The sequence below is a fragment of the Gossypium hirsutum genome, chromosome D09 (genome assembly GCF_007990345.1).
Source record: "Gossypium hirsutum isolate 1008001.06 chromosome D09, Gossypium_hirsutum_v2.1, whole genome shotgun sequence".
In the NCBI taxonomy this organism is placed as follows: Eukaryota; Viridiplantae; Streptophyta; class Magnoliopsida; order Malvales; family Malvaceae; genus Gossypium; species Gossypium hirsutum.
Window position 1 is genome coordinate 45,948,243 of NC_053445.1, and position 18,156 is coordinate 45,966,398.

Consider the following 18,156-nt stretch of genomic DNA (forward strand, 5'->3'; position numbering starts at 1 on the left):
CCTTTTCAGATTAATTGCGCAAATAGCCCCTTTTTTTCCAATTGGGCTGCTGATGTGGCAAAAACGCTTTGCTGACATAATGGCAAAATGCATAAAAATCTTCCCTCAAGCTTTCTTTGTTTTTATTCTTAATTCATGATGTTTTTAAGATTTTTATTATATTTTTAATTCATGTTTTTAACTAATGATTTCTTTTATTTGTATGAATAAAACAATAAATATGTAATTATATAATGAAAATATATTTTTTAATATCTCATTATGTTAAATATATTTTATTTTTTGAAAATACCAACTAATTATTTTGATATATTTTTCCTTTCAATTATTTTTTTATTTATGTTGTAAGTATGATAAATTTTAACATTATAAAATTAAATAAATATTTTAAATATCATTATTTTTAGATATAATTTTCAAATCTAAATATTATCTTTTTATCCATTTCATGAGTGTGGCAAATTTATAATATAAATATTTATATAAAATATGAAACCCTTATAATAATAAGATAGCCTACTTTATATAAAGAATGGTTTTCAGTTATTTTCCAATTTACTTAGGTGCATGATTAGCTCGTGTACTCAATTTAGGGGTTTTAACTTTTTTAAGTATACCAGAGATATAGATTCCTAGAGGTATTGCCATTAGCAGCATACATGAAAAGTAAGGACAGAGGAAACAGAGTTGGTCATTGCACAGGTCATTTCGCCTATATCCAGAAAACAGGAGGTTGTGAGAATAATATAGGTTCAAAAAATGAATTTAAATAAAAAAGATAAAATGCATTTAAAAAACAGACCAAGACTCGAATAAAATTCTTTTTGTCGTGGGCTAATAATAAAAAAGATATTACTATTTTGCTGTTATTTTTCTATGCTTTTCACCGTTTTGTTATTATTTTATTATTATATTGTTACTATTAACATTTATTTTATTGTTAATTTTAATATTATTTTACAAATATTTGTCTGGTAAATTACACTTATATTAATGTTATTTAAGTATAAAATTAAAAAAAATAATACGATCTCTAATTTTAATATTTTTATCTGTGTCGAGCTTAACAAAAAATTAGATCCGTTTTTCAAGCCGAGTCTGAGCCTATCAATTGAGGCTAAACTTTTATTAGGACCCGGCTCATAAACAATTCTAAGCAGAACGCTATCATTTTTATTGATAAGTTGTAAGTGCAATTGAGAGGTAGGTAGCCTTGCCCATTTTCCGATCTAGATCCTGTCAAATTTCAATGGGAAAAAGAATGGAACATTCATTCATTACAATTTGCTGATGGAAATAATTCTTGCCTTTTCTTCTACCATCCAATACAGATACACCTCCATTATTAATGCTAGCATGAAAAAGGGTTTTAACTACTATTATTGGATGTGATAATAGCAACAAGAAATTGTTCTCTTTCTTTTTCAATTACATGATTACTTGAGCAAAAGCCAATTTTAAGAGCTATTTATTAGATGTGCAGATCAAGAATGGATGAGAATTGATTGGGGAACCTCCCCTTTACATGTATAACAAGGAGAAACCAGAAGCAAAAGAACCAAATATTTCAATTTCAAAACCCCAAAGACAGAGACTTCAAAACATATGAAATTTTAGTAGAATACAAAAGACCAGCGAAAAGGGTATTCAATTTTATATAAACCTTGGAGAACTGGCACTGATATTCCTATGAAGAATACGACCCCCGGTGGTATCAGGCTCAGCATCCCCATCGATCAACTCCCTCAATCCCAAATTCACAACTTTCTCCTCCTCTTCTTTCTCTTCCTCAGCACGTGAAACAAGCGGCTTCCCCTGCAGTCTCTCAAAGTAATTGCCGTAAATATATTCAGGCGTATATCCATTTTCTTCATCAAACAGCATTATATGCCCATGCCACTCCCAAACCCGATAATCTGATCCTTTCTCTTCGTGAGAAGTGATGCAAATATGGTGGTCGTTGATGGTAACAACTTGACCGGAGTTGGGTCTCAAAGGGTCGATTTTCCCCGAAAGGATGGTCCGGATAATTGCTTTTTCGAGCTTGGATTCCTCTTTAGCGAGTTGGGTTTTGTTGGTATCATCGGAGTCGGAATCCGAGAAATTGGCGGCGTCGAGAAGGATGTCTTCGAGGGACTGGGTGAGAAAAGAGGTGGTGGTAGTAGGACGGATTTGGAGTCTTCCCAACAAGGTTTGGAGGAGGAGATTGTCGAAGTTTGTGGTGTTGCTGAAGGAGCTCATCGTCCGAAGGTGAAAAGGGGAGGGGGGTGTGGATTTAGGGTTTTAGAGGGGAGAAGATGAGAGGGTTTTGGGGGATTTTTTTCATTTTTTGGAGGAGTTTGTCTGTTTTGTTTTGTATGATTTCTTTTGTTTGCTTTGCTGCTGGGGTAACTGAGGATTGGATTCGGTATTCTACAACCAGTATTAGTAGGGTGGTCACGTGGAGACACCGACACGTGTTAGTAATTTAAGGATATTTTGCGTTGTACTAAAAACACTCTCTAAAAATATTACAAAATTAATTTACCTTAGATGAAAACTGCAATCAATTGAGGTTTATCAAAAGTTGGTAACTAATTGAGTCCTATAATATATAATTTTTTTGTTGAAGCCTTTAACGTGACAAATTTTAAAGAGCTTGAAGTGTGATGATGATTAAATTTGTATAGAATGTGGAGCAAGGAAATTGAGAGATAATAAATTTAATATTTCGTAGTTTAAGATGAATGATCAATAATGATTTTGATTGAAGAGAAGTGATCTAACTGTGATGTCACTTACCACATTAGTACTTATCAATCTGTCAAAGAAACCATATTTATATGGGCTCAATTAATTTTTAAATTATTTTTCAGAAATTTTTAATACTTAAAACTCAATTTTTTCACTAGTTTAAATTTGTGCAGTCAATTAATATTATTTACTAACAATAATTGAGACTCATACATTAACATTAAATCAAATATTAATTCTAAATATTTATTATTTATAAGTTTACAGAACTTACAAATATATATACATATAGAAGAATTCAACAATATTTATCCTGGAGTAGAATCTATGTGGTGGCCAAAAATCATAAAACTCAAGTATCGAAGTATGAGATATTGGTTTAATAGCCAGGTTGAGGTCGTGGAAATTTTGAAGTCCCAAGTTTAAGTGTTATTTTATGTAAATATGTGGGTTTTTTAATTTGTTTCGGTTAATTATTAATTTAAGTTGATTATTAATTTTTAATTTAATGATTAATTTATATTATAATAGTTAGTTTTTTAATTTATTATTTGCAATTATATTGAAATAGTTATAACTTCAAAAAAAAAATTCAAGTTAGAATTTAAATCATGTGCTTTGTAGGTGAAGGATCTCACAATATATGATTTAAATAATCGATGCGACAATAGAAATATTAAGAAACCTATAAATTAATGTCTTAACTTGAATAGAATGATGGTTAAAACTCTTGTTTAACACTCATTTGGCATGAGTTTTAACTGTTTTACCCTCCCCTACCTCTAATATTATATAAAAAGATATAGGGATAAATCTCAAAGTTATATATGAATTTTGATTTAATGTGCAATTGTATACATAAACTTTAATTAGGTGCAATTATGCATACGAAATTCTAATTGTGGTTCAAATGTATACTTGTAACTTTAATTTTGATTTAATCTACACATTTAAAGAAATAAATACATCAATTTATTTTTATATCGGATAAATGTAATTATTTATGCATGCAATATATAAACATAAAATGATATTATATCAACAATTGTGTTAATAATTTACAAGAATTGAGTCAAATAAAAAATTCATGTATAAAATTACACAAAATCAAAGTTCATATATGCAATTGCACATTAAGGCATAGTTCATGTATAATCTTGGGACTTATCCCAAAAATATAATTAGTGTTAACAATATTTAATAAAATAAAATAATTTATAAATTTATGAACCATTTCATATTAAAATAATATTATCTTTATTTCAAAAATGCAAAATTGCTACCTTTTTAAGGATTAAAATTTATAAATTTCTTTGATAAATAATTTTATAAATTCAAATAACTAATTGACCAAATTTTAATCAAAAAATTTGATGGATATAATAATTTAATTTAAATTTATGATATATACGATTAATTTATAATTTATTAAGCAATTAATAATTAAAATCAAAATTTGTTATTAGTCCTTGTACTTTAATATTTTATCTTTATAATTTATAAGTTGTGAATTTAATCTTTATACTTTAATTTGATCAATTTTAATCATTATATTTTTTAAAATTTAAAATTTCAATACCAAATAAAAATAAAAAATAAAAACGTGGGAGAGTATTTCTGTTTAAGCATTCCGTGATAATAAAAACAGTTCATAAGGTAAGGCACATCAAACAGTAAATAAAAGTGAGTGGGCATCATATAACCCAAAATAGAACAAAAAAAATTAAGAGATAATGGAATGTAGCAATCACTCATTACAGTGAGAATTATCTAAAATTATCGCCATCATTGCATAATTGTCATAAAACACCAAACAGCCATGTCACCTATAAAATGAAAAACACATTTTCTTTGTCGCAAAACCAGTGAGTGCAGGGTGTTTCTGCCCGCACAAGGAGACGATGAATTTCTTGTATAGTAGCAACATATTCATATTCATATTAATATATATATTTGTATATAGACGGGGCACGGTGAACCGACAATTACCGCCTCAAGCTCTCCACTATGTAGTCCGCGTAGAGATTCCTTCAAAACAGAATGTTGAAAAAAAATTAGATCTCTATTTTGAAACTGTTAACAGAGCATAAATGAACTTGGACACAAGCAAAAGTCTCCGAAAAGAAAGAATCACAAGCTGTAAAGCAACCCCACTTAGATCTTTTAGTGTTTTTTTTCCCTTTCCTTAAAGCTGAAAGCTCTATTAGACTTGCATTTGATGAATTATATGAACGTGATCTATACGTATATATTTTCATTACAAAATGTGCGAGAAACATTTGTTTTTGGTTTCATGATGACCATCAAATGATCTGGGATAATATATGAAAATTTATTCCCACAATAAGTATTTGAAAGAAAGTCTGATATAAGTAACATGTTTTTCTCTTGCCTGTATCTGTATTATATTAATATATGTTGCAATGTCATTATCGTATTTAAGATATTTTATATTTTTATAAATTTTAATATATTCACAATTCATATTGAAATGATTCTGAGATTCATGTATTTGTCATGTCATATTCTGCATCGAGATTTTTAATTATTTTTTTATGATATTTCCAGACTTGGATTGGAGACAGGAAACTATAACTTACAAGGAGTGTTGGATTGCCTCGTATGCAGTAGAGGCAGGCAGAAAGTCATTAACAGCAACTTCTTTGTTCTCATTCTTCTTATCTGCGGTATTTAACAAGGCAAAAGAAAGTTAATAGGCTTCAAACAATGGACCGGTCTAAAAAACATCCTTTCAGAAGTTACATATAACACTTGCTTTGCTAGAAAGCATAATTTAATTTTAGCCAAGAAAGATACATACAGTCTTCAAAGAAGCGACGGATTTCAGCCAGGCGGTGAGGTGGGAGTTCCTTGATATCATTGTAGTGACGATACTCAGGATCATCGGCACAGACAGCAATAATCTTGTCATCTTTCTCACCCTGCATTCATAAAATTCCAAAGTTTTCCTCGTTTGCTTTTATACACATCCATTGGTCAGGAGTATTTTAATCAGTGGACAGTGGTTAATCAGTACCTGATCAATCATAGGCATCAGACCTATAGCTTTAGCGCGAAGAAAGCATCCTGGAATAACTGGTTCCTGTATATGTTTTAATGGTAACATAAGTGACAACATAAAAATTTTTAGAGCTCTTATCAATTATGATTTATAAGTATTGCATGTGGCATTGGCCGATGTATGGAATTTATAATACTGTGTCAAACATAGTGCACTAGGCAAACCGAGGCATTACAAGAGAGTTCCAAAGCATGAAACATGCTTCACAATCATGAATCAGATTGATATTTTAGATACAGATGTGGATCAAAAAGCGTACCTGCATAATGATCAAGACATCCATGGGATCATTGTCTTCACAAAGAGTGCGAGGGATGAATCCGTAGTTGTGAGGATACACAACTGATGAGTAAAGCACACGATCAACCTTCAAAATTATGCACCTTTATCAGCAACCAAATAAATTCTACAAAGAGTGGCAAATACATTTGGACAGTTAATAGTAATTACCTTGATCAGACCAGTTTTCTTGTCAAGTTCATATTTCACCTTGCTACCTTTTGGGATTTCAATCACCTGTAGATATTAACCACGTCTTCAGTACAAGTATAACGAGCTCTTAAATGTAAAAAATCTCAAACATGATAACTGAGAAATACGGCCATGAGAAAAGATTTAAAATGCCAAATGTCTATAAGAAATGTGTTAGGAGACAACCAAACGCCTACTTATTGTAGAACTCTACAAAAGCATTTTATTAAATGTCAAACGTGCCATCCAAAATGTAATGCTAATGGTTAGGGGAAGGTAAATTTTAGTATACTTACACAGTTGAAAACCATTGGAGCTCCAGGTCCTACAAGAAAATTTTTACAAATAGTAGAAAAAAAAGTACATTATTAGATTTACAACATACCAACAGAAAACACACACACTGAGCTTAAGTTGACATTCATACCAATCTCAAGATCATGCCATGGGTGAGCAGCAACAGACCTTCTGCTCATCGATGAAAGAATCCTTTCATTCAAAGGAGGATGTGAAGCGTGGTGAGAGCCAGAGGACTTGGTTGGAGTCTCAATTGGTGGTGCCATCTCTGTGAGTTACAAACAATGTATCAATAACTACTATAAAAAGTTTATGAAAGGATTACAGTTCCATACAAAACTCTCAAGATTAAATGCTGATAACAAAGTCCCATTGATCTGTTACATTTCTTTTTCTTTTAATTTACAGATCATATTGCTTAACCAAAATAAGCATCTAAAACAATAAATTTTTCGCCCAGGCATTGGCCTTCTCTTTCATAAAACTTGAATTTCTTTCAACGCGGAGCTTTTCTGCTTGGCAAGCTAAAGGTTTTTCTTAGCAGCAGATTATTATGATAAAGGACAACAAGCAAACATATCAAGGCAAAACTCTCAAGAACCTAAAAGTAAATTGGGAAAATAAACCAAATAAACTTATTAAAAATTTTCCTCATCTCTGTTTCGTAAAATAAGCATAGCAGATAATTAAATTTTCTACAACGTTTCCTAGCACAGTATCTTGCACAGAGATTACATGGACAAAATTTGAGAACCTTGTTTGGAATTAAAAAAATGTAGGAGTATAAAATAATAAACACCAGATCTATAAAACTATTACAATATGCTAAAAGGACGAAATACAGAACAAAAGTTAATATTAGAAAAAACGTGATTTCAGCTCAAGATCAACACCAGATAAATTCTCACCAGGAAATTACTAAAAAAGAAAAAGAAAAACAACTGGTCTCAGATAATTTTAAAGCAAAAGAAGAAAGGAAAAATACGCATTTCTTCCATGCTGCAGCCTAAACACAAGTTACAACTTACAACAAGAGGAAGCAATCAGATCCAGCAATAGAGCATAAACGAGGAGAAACGGAGCTTTAAAACGAAAATTAAAGATCTAAAACGTTGAAAAATGCATTTTAAACGTACCTTCAGCGGTTTCCTGTTCTTAAGAAAATAAAGCTTTCAAGAAGCTAATTGAAAAGAAGAAAACGCACAGATCTCGAAAAACAAAGAGAGCAAGCAAAAAAGAGAAAGGTTAAAAGAGAGGTAATGAGAAGAACGAATTAAAACCCTATAGAAACACTTAAGGAGGAGCAAAGAAAAGCTTGATGCCTTCTCGCTCTCTTTCCTCGTTAGAATTTAAAGGCAACCCCCCGCTCGATACCAAAGCGAGGAGAAGTAAAAAAAAAAAAGAAAAGTGTAAATTAAAAAATATATAAAAATATATAAAAAGAGGGAAATTCCTTATGTTTCATACGGTGCGGAGAGAGAAAAAAAAAAGTGAACCGCCGATACTCTGCGGAGGCGAATAAATCGTGGTTCCAAGTTGTCATATCCGAAATCACACGTCGTCTGGTGATTAGGGAAAAGGAATATGGGCCCCACTTAGCTCACCACGTTCCATAATTAATAGGTCATGGATAATTATAATTTTATAATAAAAAAGTATTGTAGGTAAAATGATATAAGGGGAGCTAAAAAATTTAAAATTAAATTGTATATTTTTATAATAATAAAAATATATTTTCATCATTTAGTAATTTTTTATAATTTTTAAAAGATTAAATTATTTTTTTAATTTTAAGATTAAAATATAATTTTACCATTATTAATTTAAAATTTTATAAATTATAAAAAAATTAAATAAAAAAATTTTTATTTTAGAATATAGGACCCTACTCTGCCATTATATGTAAGTCATATTTCTTAATTTGTATTTTTAAAAATTAGTATAAATATAATAAAGTTATAGAATAATTGAAATTTTATCCGAGTATTTAATATATGTATTAAATTTATCATATTATATTTACAATAATTATTTTAAAAAATTCAAAACTTTTTATTTGAAAATTGGGCCGTTTTGTGATTGAAAGCTAAGGAGTCTCGGTCAGGGCGTCTTCTTTGATTCTCCGAAATGGTTGGGTACTACTACGAATGACATTGAATATATTACTATAAATGTGGTGTGTGGTAGCCACCTGTCTTATGTTTTGATTTAAAAAATAATAATAATTACGAACTCATTGGTTCATTTTATTCTATTATTCAAAATTTTAAATTCAGTACAATATAACAATCTCTCTTATCCTTAAAATCTTTTCCTTTTAATTATAACATTCACAATAAAATAATGGAGTATGAAAAAAAAAGTTGAGAGAATGTCCGTGTAGAAGGAAACGAGGTGGTAACGTCTGAATGAAAAAAAAAAACAATATGTGTGAGGTGGAAAAGGTATGTTGAAAGCAAAGCAAGCCCGAAATGAATGGAAAGAGCGTGACGAAAGAAATCTTGAATGTGGTGGTGCTGATACGTGATGGTGTTGGAGCATTATAGGATTGGAGAAAAGCCCTTATCCCCTGGCTGGCTGGCGAACCACATGTCGGTTGACTTCTTTCCCATATAACTACCATTCAAATAAAATAAAAGCAAATAGCTGACGTTAATCTACTCCTAGTCCTATATCTCCTGCCAACTACACGGTTTGAATTTTAATTACTACATTGAAGCAGGCAACGGGACAAAAAGCAACGTATGACCGACCAAGTCAAGTATTGGAGTCGTCTTTCATTCTTCAACCCTACCCCTAATTGGCGCGGTGATTTGTTGAATTCTTAACATTTGGCGTAATTCCTTTTTTCCTTTTAAAATCAGTTTCATGCTTATTTAATCAGCACCCATTTGCCATGTGTTTGAATGTTTCCGATCCTCCTTCAAAGAAAAAGAAAAAGAATGTTTCCGATCCATTTGCCATTTGGACCATGTTCCCTCCAATTCTGCCCAATGTCTATGTTTTCCTTTTACTTTTTCTTTATTAGCTATAAAAAAAATTGATTAGTACGTTGAAATTATCTCATTATTTTAAACAGTAAAATGAAAAAATGAAAAAATAAAAAGTTTTTAAAGAATATATACTTTTGCAACTTTTCAAAATTTTGAAAATTTCCACTATATGTCAATTTTTACAAATATAACTAATTAATTATTATTTTAAGTGGTATTCTGATAAAATTCTTTTAATAAAAATAACATCAAAATTTGAATTTAATCTAAATGAACAAAAATTATTTGTTGATATTTGGAGAGAGAAACAATAACCTCCTAAAATACTTATTCTCAAATGATCAGTTGGCTAGTCGTTGGGATTTGGGAATATCTTGAGACAATATTTAATTTCCATTTTTTTCTTTATAATTGTTATTTTCTTTTCTTTTACTTGTGAACAGAAAGGTTGATAACGATACTCGATCTGTATGAACGATTATATTTTGTGTGACTTGGTACCAGTAAATGTATTGAATAATAGCAGAAGATAAGGCATTTAACAACCGGCGGTGTATGGAATAATAAAACCAATAACACTAAAAGTGTAAAATGCTTACCTTTTTTTTTTCATGAATTACTGAAATTAGATGCTTTAATACAGTTCATTAAGCTGCTACGCCTGAAAATATATCAATAGTTAGATAAATCACATATAAAATATGTTTTTCAATAATTTTCTTTGTTGTTAATGTTGCGCGGAAGCGTGTGAAAGAGTAAAATTATTGTACTGAAAAATCACACTAAGTTCAATTCCCAGGAAAGAGAGGTGGATCACGAGGATCGCTTACATACCAGATCTTTCCTAGCCAGAATATCCCTCTATCGTAATTTAATAGCACAATAAATCACTACAATGACACTTGCAAAATATGCAAAACAAAAATAAAGAACACTAGAATTTTAACGAGGTTCAGCAAATTTTGCCTACGTCCTCGGGCACTACCAAATATATTTCACTCCAAAAATACAAGTGAAAGTTTACAAATAGGGAGAGAGAACAATTGCCTTAAGTAGAGAATGGCAAGTGTGGGATGAAGAAAGTAAGAAATGGTTAGGCCTATTTATAGTTGAGGTTCAAGGATCAACTTGCAATGTCCCTATACAATTAGGGACCAAAATTGCAATTATCCCATGCCAACTTTTAACCCAACTTGCCAACCAATTTTACTTTCTACTTTCGGTGCCCACCCTTTTTGACTTTTCAAACAATGGGTGGGTTCCAATAATCTCCACCTTGAAGATTTGATTAGGATAATCTTATCTTCACACAATTCTTTCTGCCTTTGACAACAATACTTGATAGTGCCTTCTTCAACTGTTAAACTTGCAGGATATTAATCAAGTTCAAACAATGTTCGAACTTGGTTGCTGTTACCACCTTAGTCATCATATCTGCGGGATTATTTGCAGTCTTGATCTTCTGAAGACAAATTTTCCCCTCTTCAATAATTTCCCGCACAAAATGGAATCGTACGTCGATATGTTTTGTACGTGCATGATAGACTTGATTCTTTGCTAAATGAATAGCACTTTGACTATCACAATACACGTTAATATGCTCCTGAACCAACCCCAAGGTTTTAGCCATACCTTGTAACCAAATAGCCTCCTTTACAGCCTCTGTTACAGCCATGTACTCGGCTTCTGTGGTTGACAATGCAACTGTAGACTGTAGTGTAGACTTCCAACTTATTGGTCCTCCAGCAAGTGTAAACACATAACCGGTGGTTGATCTTCGCTTGTCCAAATCACCGGCATAGTCAGAATCAACGTACCCAATAACACCTTTACCAAGTGTATTATCCTGCTTGAACAGTAATCCAACATCCACGGTCTTCTGAATATACCGTAGAATCCATTTCACAGCTTGCCAATGTCCTTTTCCAGGATTATGCATATACCTGCTCACTATACTAACTGCCTGTGAAATGTCGGGTCTTGTACACACCATTGCATACATCAAGCTACCCACTGCATTAGAATACGGAACTTGCAACATGTATTCTCGTTCTGTATTCTTCGAAGGAGATAGTTGTGCAGAAAGCTTGAAATGAGAAGCCAACGGGGTACTTACAGGTTTGGTCTGCTCGTTCATGCCAAACTGCTGTAGTACTTTCTTCAAATACTGCTTCTGAGACAAGCTAACTCTGCCATGAGCTCTATCTCTACATATTTCGATGCCAAGAATCTTCTTAGCTTCACCTAGATCTTTCATCTCAAACTCGAGATTGAGTTGAGTCTTCAATCTCTCAATCTCAACTTTGCTCTTAGATGCTATTAGCATATCATCAACATATAAGAGCAAGTATATGAAAGTTCCTTCTTGTAGCTTCTGAAAATATACGCAATGATCAAATTTACTTCTTGTGTACCTTTGCCCTTTCATGAACTGATCAAATCGCTTGTACCACTGCCTCGGAGATTGTTTCAATCCATAAAGCGACTTTGTCAGTTTGCAAACCCAATTTTCTTTATCAGCAACATTGAATCCATCAGGCTGAGTCATATAGATTTCCTCTTCCAAATCACCGTGTAAAAATGCTGTCTTCACATCAAGCTGAACTAGTTCAAGATCGTATTGCGCAACCAAGGCTAGCAAAATCCGAATAGACGAATGCTTCACAACTGGAGAAAACACTTCATTGTAGTCTATTCCTTCTTTCTGAGCGTAACCCTTTGCTACCAATCTAGCCTTGTATCGAATTTCATTTTTACCAGGAAATCCTTCCTTCTTCGCATATACCCATTTGCATCCAATTGCCTTCTTTCCCTTGGGCAGTCTCACCAACTCCCAAGTCCTATTTTTATGAAGAGACTGCATTTCTTCATTCATAGCTTGCTTCCACTTTACACCATCAGAGTTACTTATTGCTTCTGTGTAAGTGGAAGGAACATCATCATCTGCAATTGGAAGTGCATAGGCCACCATATCGTCAAAGCGAGCAGGCTTACGAATCTCTCTTCTTGGCCTCCTATATGCAATTGAATCTTGTTGCTGTAGAAGTTCTTGGGTCGAAACTTCTTCATTATTTGTTCTTTCAATATTAGCTGGATCATCATTAACCTTTTCAAACTCCACCTGCTGCAAAGTACTACTGGTTTTGTCATCCTTTTGTGAATCCTCGTTCTTCATCATGGTTGATTCATCAAAAGTTACATCTCTACTGAAAACAATCTTCCTTGTATCAGGACACCAGAGACGGTATCCTTTTACACCACCAGTTATACCCATGAATAATGCTTTCTTTGCTCTTGGGTCTAACTTAGATTCTTTTACATGATAATATGCAGTGGAACCAAAAACATGTAAAGAATCATAATCAGTAGCAGGTTTACCAGTCCACATCTCCATAGGAGTTTTTCCATTTATTGCAGCTGATGGCAATCGGTTAATTAGATGGCACGCATATGTAACTGCCTCAGCCCAAAATTCCTTGCCCAATCCAGCATTGGACAACATACATCGAACTTTCTCCAGTATAGTCCGATTCATGCGTTCTGCCACCCCATTCTGCTGTGGTGTATCTCGAACAGTGAAGTGTCGCACAATGCCCTCATCTTGACATACTTGTAGAAATGGATCATTTTTGTACTCAGTACCATTATCTGATCGAAGTCGTTTGACCTTTCGACCTGTCTGAGTCTCCACCATCTTCTTCCACTTCAGAAATGCATCCAAAACTTCATTTTTTCTTTTCATTAGATACACCCATACTTTTCTTGAATAATCATCAAGAAAAGTGACAAAATAGTGCATACCTCCCAAAGAAGCCACTTTGGTAGGTCCCCACACATCACTGTGAACATAGTCCAGAATTCCTTTCGTATTGTGAATTGCTGAACCAAATTTTACCCTCGTCTGCTTGCCCAGAACACAATGTTCACAGAATTCCAATTTGCAAGAATTTGCACCTTTCAACAAGCCTTGCTTCGCCAAAGTCTGCAAAGCTTTTTCACCAGCATGTCCCAATCGCCTATGCCATAACCTGGTAGCCTCTGAATCTGCATCTTTCACAGAAGCTGTTGATGTTGATCCAATAACTGTACTTCCATTTAAATAGTACAAGTTATTTCTTCTAGTGCCTTTCATCACCGTCAATACCCCAGCTACTACCTTTAGTAATCCATCTCTCAAAGTGATTGTGAGCCCTTTAGATTCTAGGGCCCCTAATGAGATGAGATTTTTCTTCAAGCTGGGTACATAGCGAACATCTGTCAGAACTTGGATTGAGCCGTCATGGTTCTTCAATTTGATTGTACCTACACCCATTGTCTTACAGGCACTATCATTGCCCATAAAAACAACTCCACCTTCTAGTTCTTCAAGACTAGAAAACCAGTCCTTATTAGGACACATATGGTAAGTACATCCCGAATCCAATATCCACTCATCCGTTTGACATGCCATTGCCATGCCAACCAAGCTAAAGTCTGACTCCTCATCATGCTCCGCTACACATGCATTAGAAATAGACTTGCCCTTTTGTAACTTAGGACAATTCTTTTTCCAATGCCCTTTCTCACGACAAAAGGCACATTCATCTTTGGCGGGTCTCCCTTTGGACTTACCCCTTCTACCAGGTTTGCTGCTGTGTGAACGACCTCTTACTGTTAAGACTTCTGCAGTTGTATCTCTGTGATCTCTTTTATCTTTCTTTCGAGTCTCAGATCTATACAACGCACTACAGACTGCATCAAATGTGATTGAATCTTTCCCATGAAGCAATGTGGTGGTAAGATGATCATATTCATCAGGAAGGGAATTCAACAACAATAATGCCTTGTCTTCATCTTCAAATTTCTCATCCAAATTTAGCAAGTCTGCTAAAATTTTATTGAATGAGTTCACATGGTCATTCATCGACATACCGGGTGCATACGTGAACCGAAAAAGTTTCTTTTTCATATAAAGCCTATTTTCAAGACTTTTCGTTAGAAACTTTTCTTCTAATGTATCCCACAGCTTCTTCGCTGATGTCTCCCTCATGACGGAGTACTTCTGCTCTTTGGCCAAACATAGGCGAATTGTACCACACGCCTGTCTATTGATCTTGGCCCACTCCTTGTCATCCATCTTGTCAGGTTTTTCTTCAAGGGCTATATCCAGCTCTTGCTGACATAAGACATCCAGGATCTCACACTGCCACATACCAAAATTATTGGTACCGTCAAATTTCTCTACTTCAAATTTTGCATTTGTCACAGTAGTCCTTGCTGATGACGATGCTGCTGCCATTTTTCTCCTCAATCCCAACTACTGTATACGTGAACAGTACCGTATACGTGAATAGTGCCGTATACGTGAATAGTACCGTATACGTGAATAGTACCATAAACGGTCGTATTCCCCAAGTACGAACCTGGCTCTGATACCAATTGTTGCGCGGAAGCGTGTGAAAGAGTAAAATTATTGTACTGAAAAATCACACTAAGTTCAATTCCCAGGAAAGAGAGGTGGATCACGAGGATCGCTTACATACCAGATCTTTCCTAGCCAGAATATCCCTCTATCGTAATTTAATAGCACAATAAATCACTACAATGACACTTGCAAAATATGCAAAACAAAAATAAAGAACACTAGAATTTTAACGAGGTTCAGCAAATTTTGCCTACGTCCTCGGGCACTACCAAATATATTTCACTCCAAAAATACAAGTGAAAGTTTACAAATAGGGAGAGAGAACAATTGCCTTAAGTAGAGAATGGCAAGTGTGGGATGAAGAAAGTAAGAAATGGTTAGGCCTATTTATAGTTGAGGTTCAAGGATCAACTTGCAATGTCCCTATACAATTAGGGACCAAAATTGCAATTATCCCATGCCAACTTTTAACCCAACTTGCCAACCAATTTTACTTTCTACTTTCTGTGCCCACCCTTTTTGACTTTTCAAACAATGGGTGGGTTCCAATAGTTAAGAGGAATAATCACAAATTTCAAATAGATATTATATAATTAATATGAAAATACAAAAAAAAATTCTAAAAGTTTAACTTGATTTGCATCTCGTAATATATAAATGAGATAAATGAAATCGAACAATATTAGATATATAGTTATATTGGTTAAATTAAACTATCATTTTTCAACTCAATTTTGAATAATTCAAGTTTAAATTACCAACAAACTATTAGGTGAGATGGCAGTGATTTTATTTACATAATAATGAACACTTGAAAAACATATTTGTTGAGAAGGATTTACATTAAATTGTTGATATTAGATGCCAAAAAGAAGGAAAAGAGGGTGGAAATAAAGTTCAGTTCCCTTATGTAGGGTGGAGAATTGGATGATAAGTAAGGGAGAAGGAGAAAGAGGAATAATTGGGAGAGAATCTTCATTCTCTTGTATGTCTAGGCTTATATAGTGGGTTATCCACTTATCATCTGTCTCATAGTGTTCTTTGGTGGGTTTTATGGTTTTACGGATAAGTTAAAAGTTAGTAGCCAGAAATCAAATATCAAATGAGAATTACGGTTGGTTCTCGTTATGGTACATGTTACGTGATTCTATCAATATCATAGGTTATCTTACTCTTACATCGCCATCTTTTAAAGTACTGTCAGATGATAGACAAATCTATTTATCTTTAACCAAGATATCTCATTCTCAAATAAAATATTAATTTAGGTAAAAAATATATTATGAGAAATTATCACGAAAAGTTTAACGTGGAATGCTCACAATTCCACTACATGTCTCTTATAGTCGGGTATAACAAATGCTTTGGCTTAACATAGGTTAACATCTAATAAGATTTGAAAATACTCGCAGTTAAGAAAAAAAAAAACTTTAGTTCATTTCATTGGGCTAGCTTTCCATTTTGGCAAACATTAGGTAGCATTCATTGCCTTTAAAGAGAACGAGTACCATTAGGATTTTTTACCCAAATAATATTGAAAAAAAAAACCTAAATGGCACGTTGCAATAATTATATACCAAAATGGTACATTCAAATGGGTAGAGGGTGGTATATAGGCGGCACCACCATGATTTTGACACAATTTAGTTTTAAAAAAAGGGGTATAGGGGTGTGGTGCCTATCTGATAGGCGACACTAGTGAACCCTATCTGATAAGCGGCACTGGTGGTGCCTATCTGAAAGGCCGCACTGGTGGTGCATATCTGATAGGTGACATACCTAGTATTTCCCCCCCACCATTCCCCCATCTGGCTCATTTTAAATATTTATCAAAATACCTAAATTTTGTTTATTGCTTTTAATTACAAAAAAAAAACCAAAGAGTTTTGTCCACATCATATTTTTTGCTATACTACATTAACAAAATAATATATCGTATAAATTTCAACTCAAATTTCAATTCAATGGTCTCATTCACAAATTCCCATCTCAATGGTTTAATCTTTTACCTACAGAAAAAATAAAAAAATATTAAAATAATAAAAATAACATGCCAATAAAAAAATATAGCAAAAACATAACATAAACGATACATAATAAATACAAAATATTTTTATTATTATTTTAAAATGATGATAAGTAAAATGTTTTGATTTAAAATATAATATACATATAATAATATGCCAACTTAATTATTGTCAAAAAATATAATTTTTATTGCATAGATCTTCAAAAGAAATTTCATTTTTAATATTTATAAAAAACATAAAATAAATTTTAAAAACATAAACTCTTATTCTCGATTATAAAATCTTAAAAAATTAGAACATATAAACTAATTCCTAATTTATCTCATAAATTCTAAATTGCATATCAATGGTCTCATCTTTTATCTACATAAAAAATAAAAAAATAAAATTAAAATAATCAAAATAACATGCCAAATAAATTTCATAAAAAATAAATCTAATCAACCTAAAACACGCATAACAAATAAATTACATAAAAAATAATATATTCTTTGTACATAACATAAATAGGTTTTTTTACTTCAACAAACATTAAAAATAAATTATGAACAAATGAAAATATAAAATAAATACAAACATACTTTAATAGCTATTTTAAACCAAATAATACCTTACAAAAATGAGCTGGATGGGGGAATGTGGCGGGGGGAGGGAATACTAGGTGTGCCGCTTATCAGATAAGCACCACCAATGCCGCCTGTCAGATAGGGGTCATCGGGGGAGTGTTGGGGGGTGAAAATACTAGGTGTGCCGCTTATCAGATAGGCACCACACCCCTATACCCTTTTTTTTTTAACGAAATTGTGCCAGAATCAAGGTAGTGCCGCCTATGCACCACCCTCCAGCAATTTGAATGGACCATTTTGATACATAATTCTTGCAAGATTCCATTTAGATTTTTTCTTTTTAATATTATTTGGGTAAATAACGTTTACCACTACCAATGCCAAAATACTAATGGCATTTTTCTTTTCAAGAATATGTTATTTGGAAGCTTTTTGACCGAAAACAAAAATTGTCGGGAATTTGATTTTTGATATATATTTTTTATTTTATAACTTTACGAATTTACTTCCAAACTTCATTATGCTGACCAACTAAGCTACATTAGGTAAGGAAAAAAACGAGGGGAATAAAATAATTACT

At 32.8% G+C, this 18,156-nt stretch overlaps 2 protein-coding genes across 2 annotated transcripts; both read right to left on the reverse strand.

Moving 5' to 3' along the window:
- Positions 1-1,551: 1,551 nt before the first annotated feature.
- LOC107891028 (uncharacterized) lies at positions 1,552-2,680 on the reverse strand. The gene has a single exon (XM_016815659.2). The coding sequence runs from the start codon at positions 2,239-2,241 to the stop codon at positions 1,654-1,656; it is 588 nt and encodes a 195-aa protein (XP_016671148.1). The 5' UTR covers positions 2,242-2,680; the 3' UTR covers positions 1,552-1,653.
- Positions 2,681-4,472: 1,792 nt separating this feature from the next.
- LOC107891027 (soluble inorganic pyrophosphatase 4) lies at positions 4,473-8,121 on the reverse strand. Its single transcript, XM_016815658.2, has 9 exons — positions 7,720-8,121; positions 6,714-6,851; positions 6,583-6,611; positions 6,266-6,331; positions 6,075-6,182; positions 5,771-5,836; positions 5,555-5,675; positions 5,334-5,415; positions 4,473-4,761 (listed from the first exon to the last, which is right to left on the reverse strand). The coding sequence occupies exons 2-9, from the start codon at positions 6,847-6,849 to the stop codon at positions 4,719-4,721; spliced, it is 651 nt and encodes a 216-aa protein (XP_016671147.2). The 5' UTR covers positions 6,850-6,851; positions 7,720-8,121; the 3' UTR covers positions 4,473-4,718.
- Between the last annotated feature and the right edge of the window lie 10,035 nt (positions 8,122-18,156).

Excerpts from the sequence above, each read along its gene's own strand:
- LOC107891028 (XM_016815659.2), bottom strand. The coding sequence starts at position 2,241 with ATGAGCTCCTTCAGCAACACCACAAACTTCGACAATCTCCTCCTCCAA.
- LOC107891027 (XM_016815658.2), bottom strand. The coding sequence starts at position 6,849 with ATGGCACCACCAATTGAGACTCCAACCAAGTCCTCTGGCTCTCACCAC. Across the intron at positions 6,332-6,582 it reads CTCCAATGGTTTTCAACTGT|GTGATTGAAATCCCAAAAGG; the intron begins GTAAGTATACTA and ends TAATATCTACAG. Across the intron at positions 6,183-6,265 it reads AGAAAACTGGTCTGATCAAG|GTTGATCGTGTGCTTTACTC; the intron begins GTAATTACTATT and ends ATAATTTTGAAG.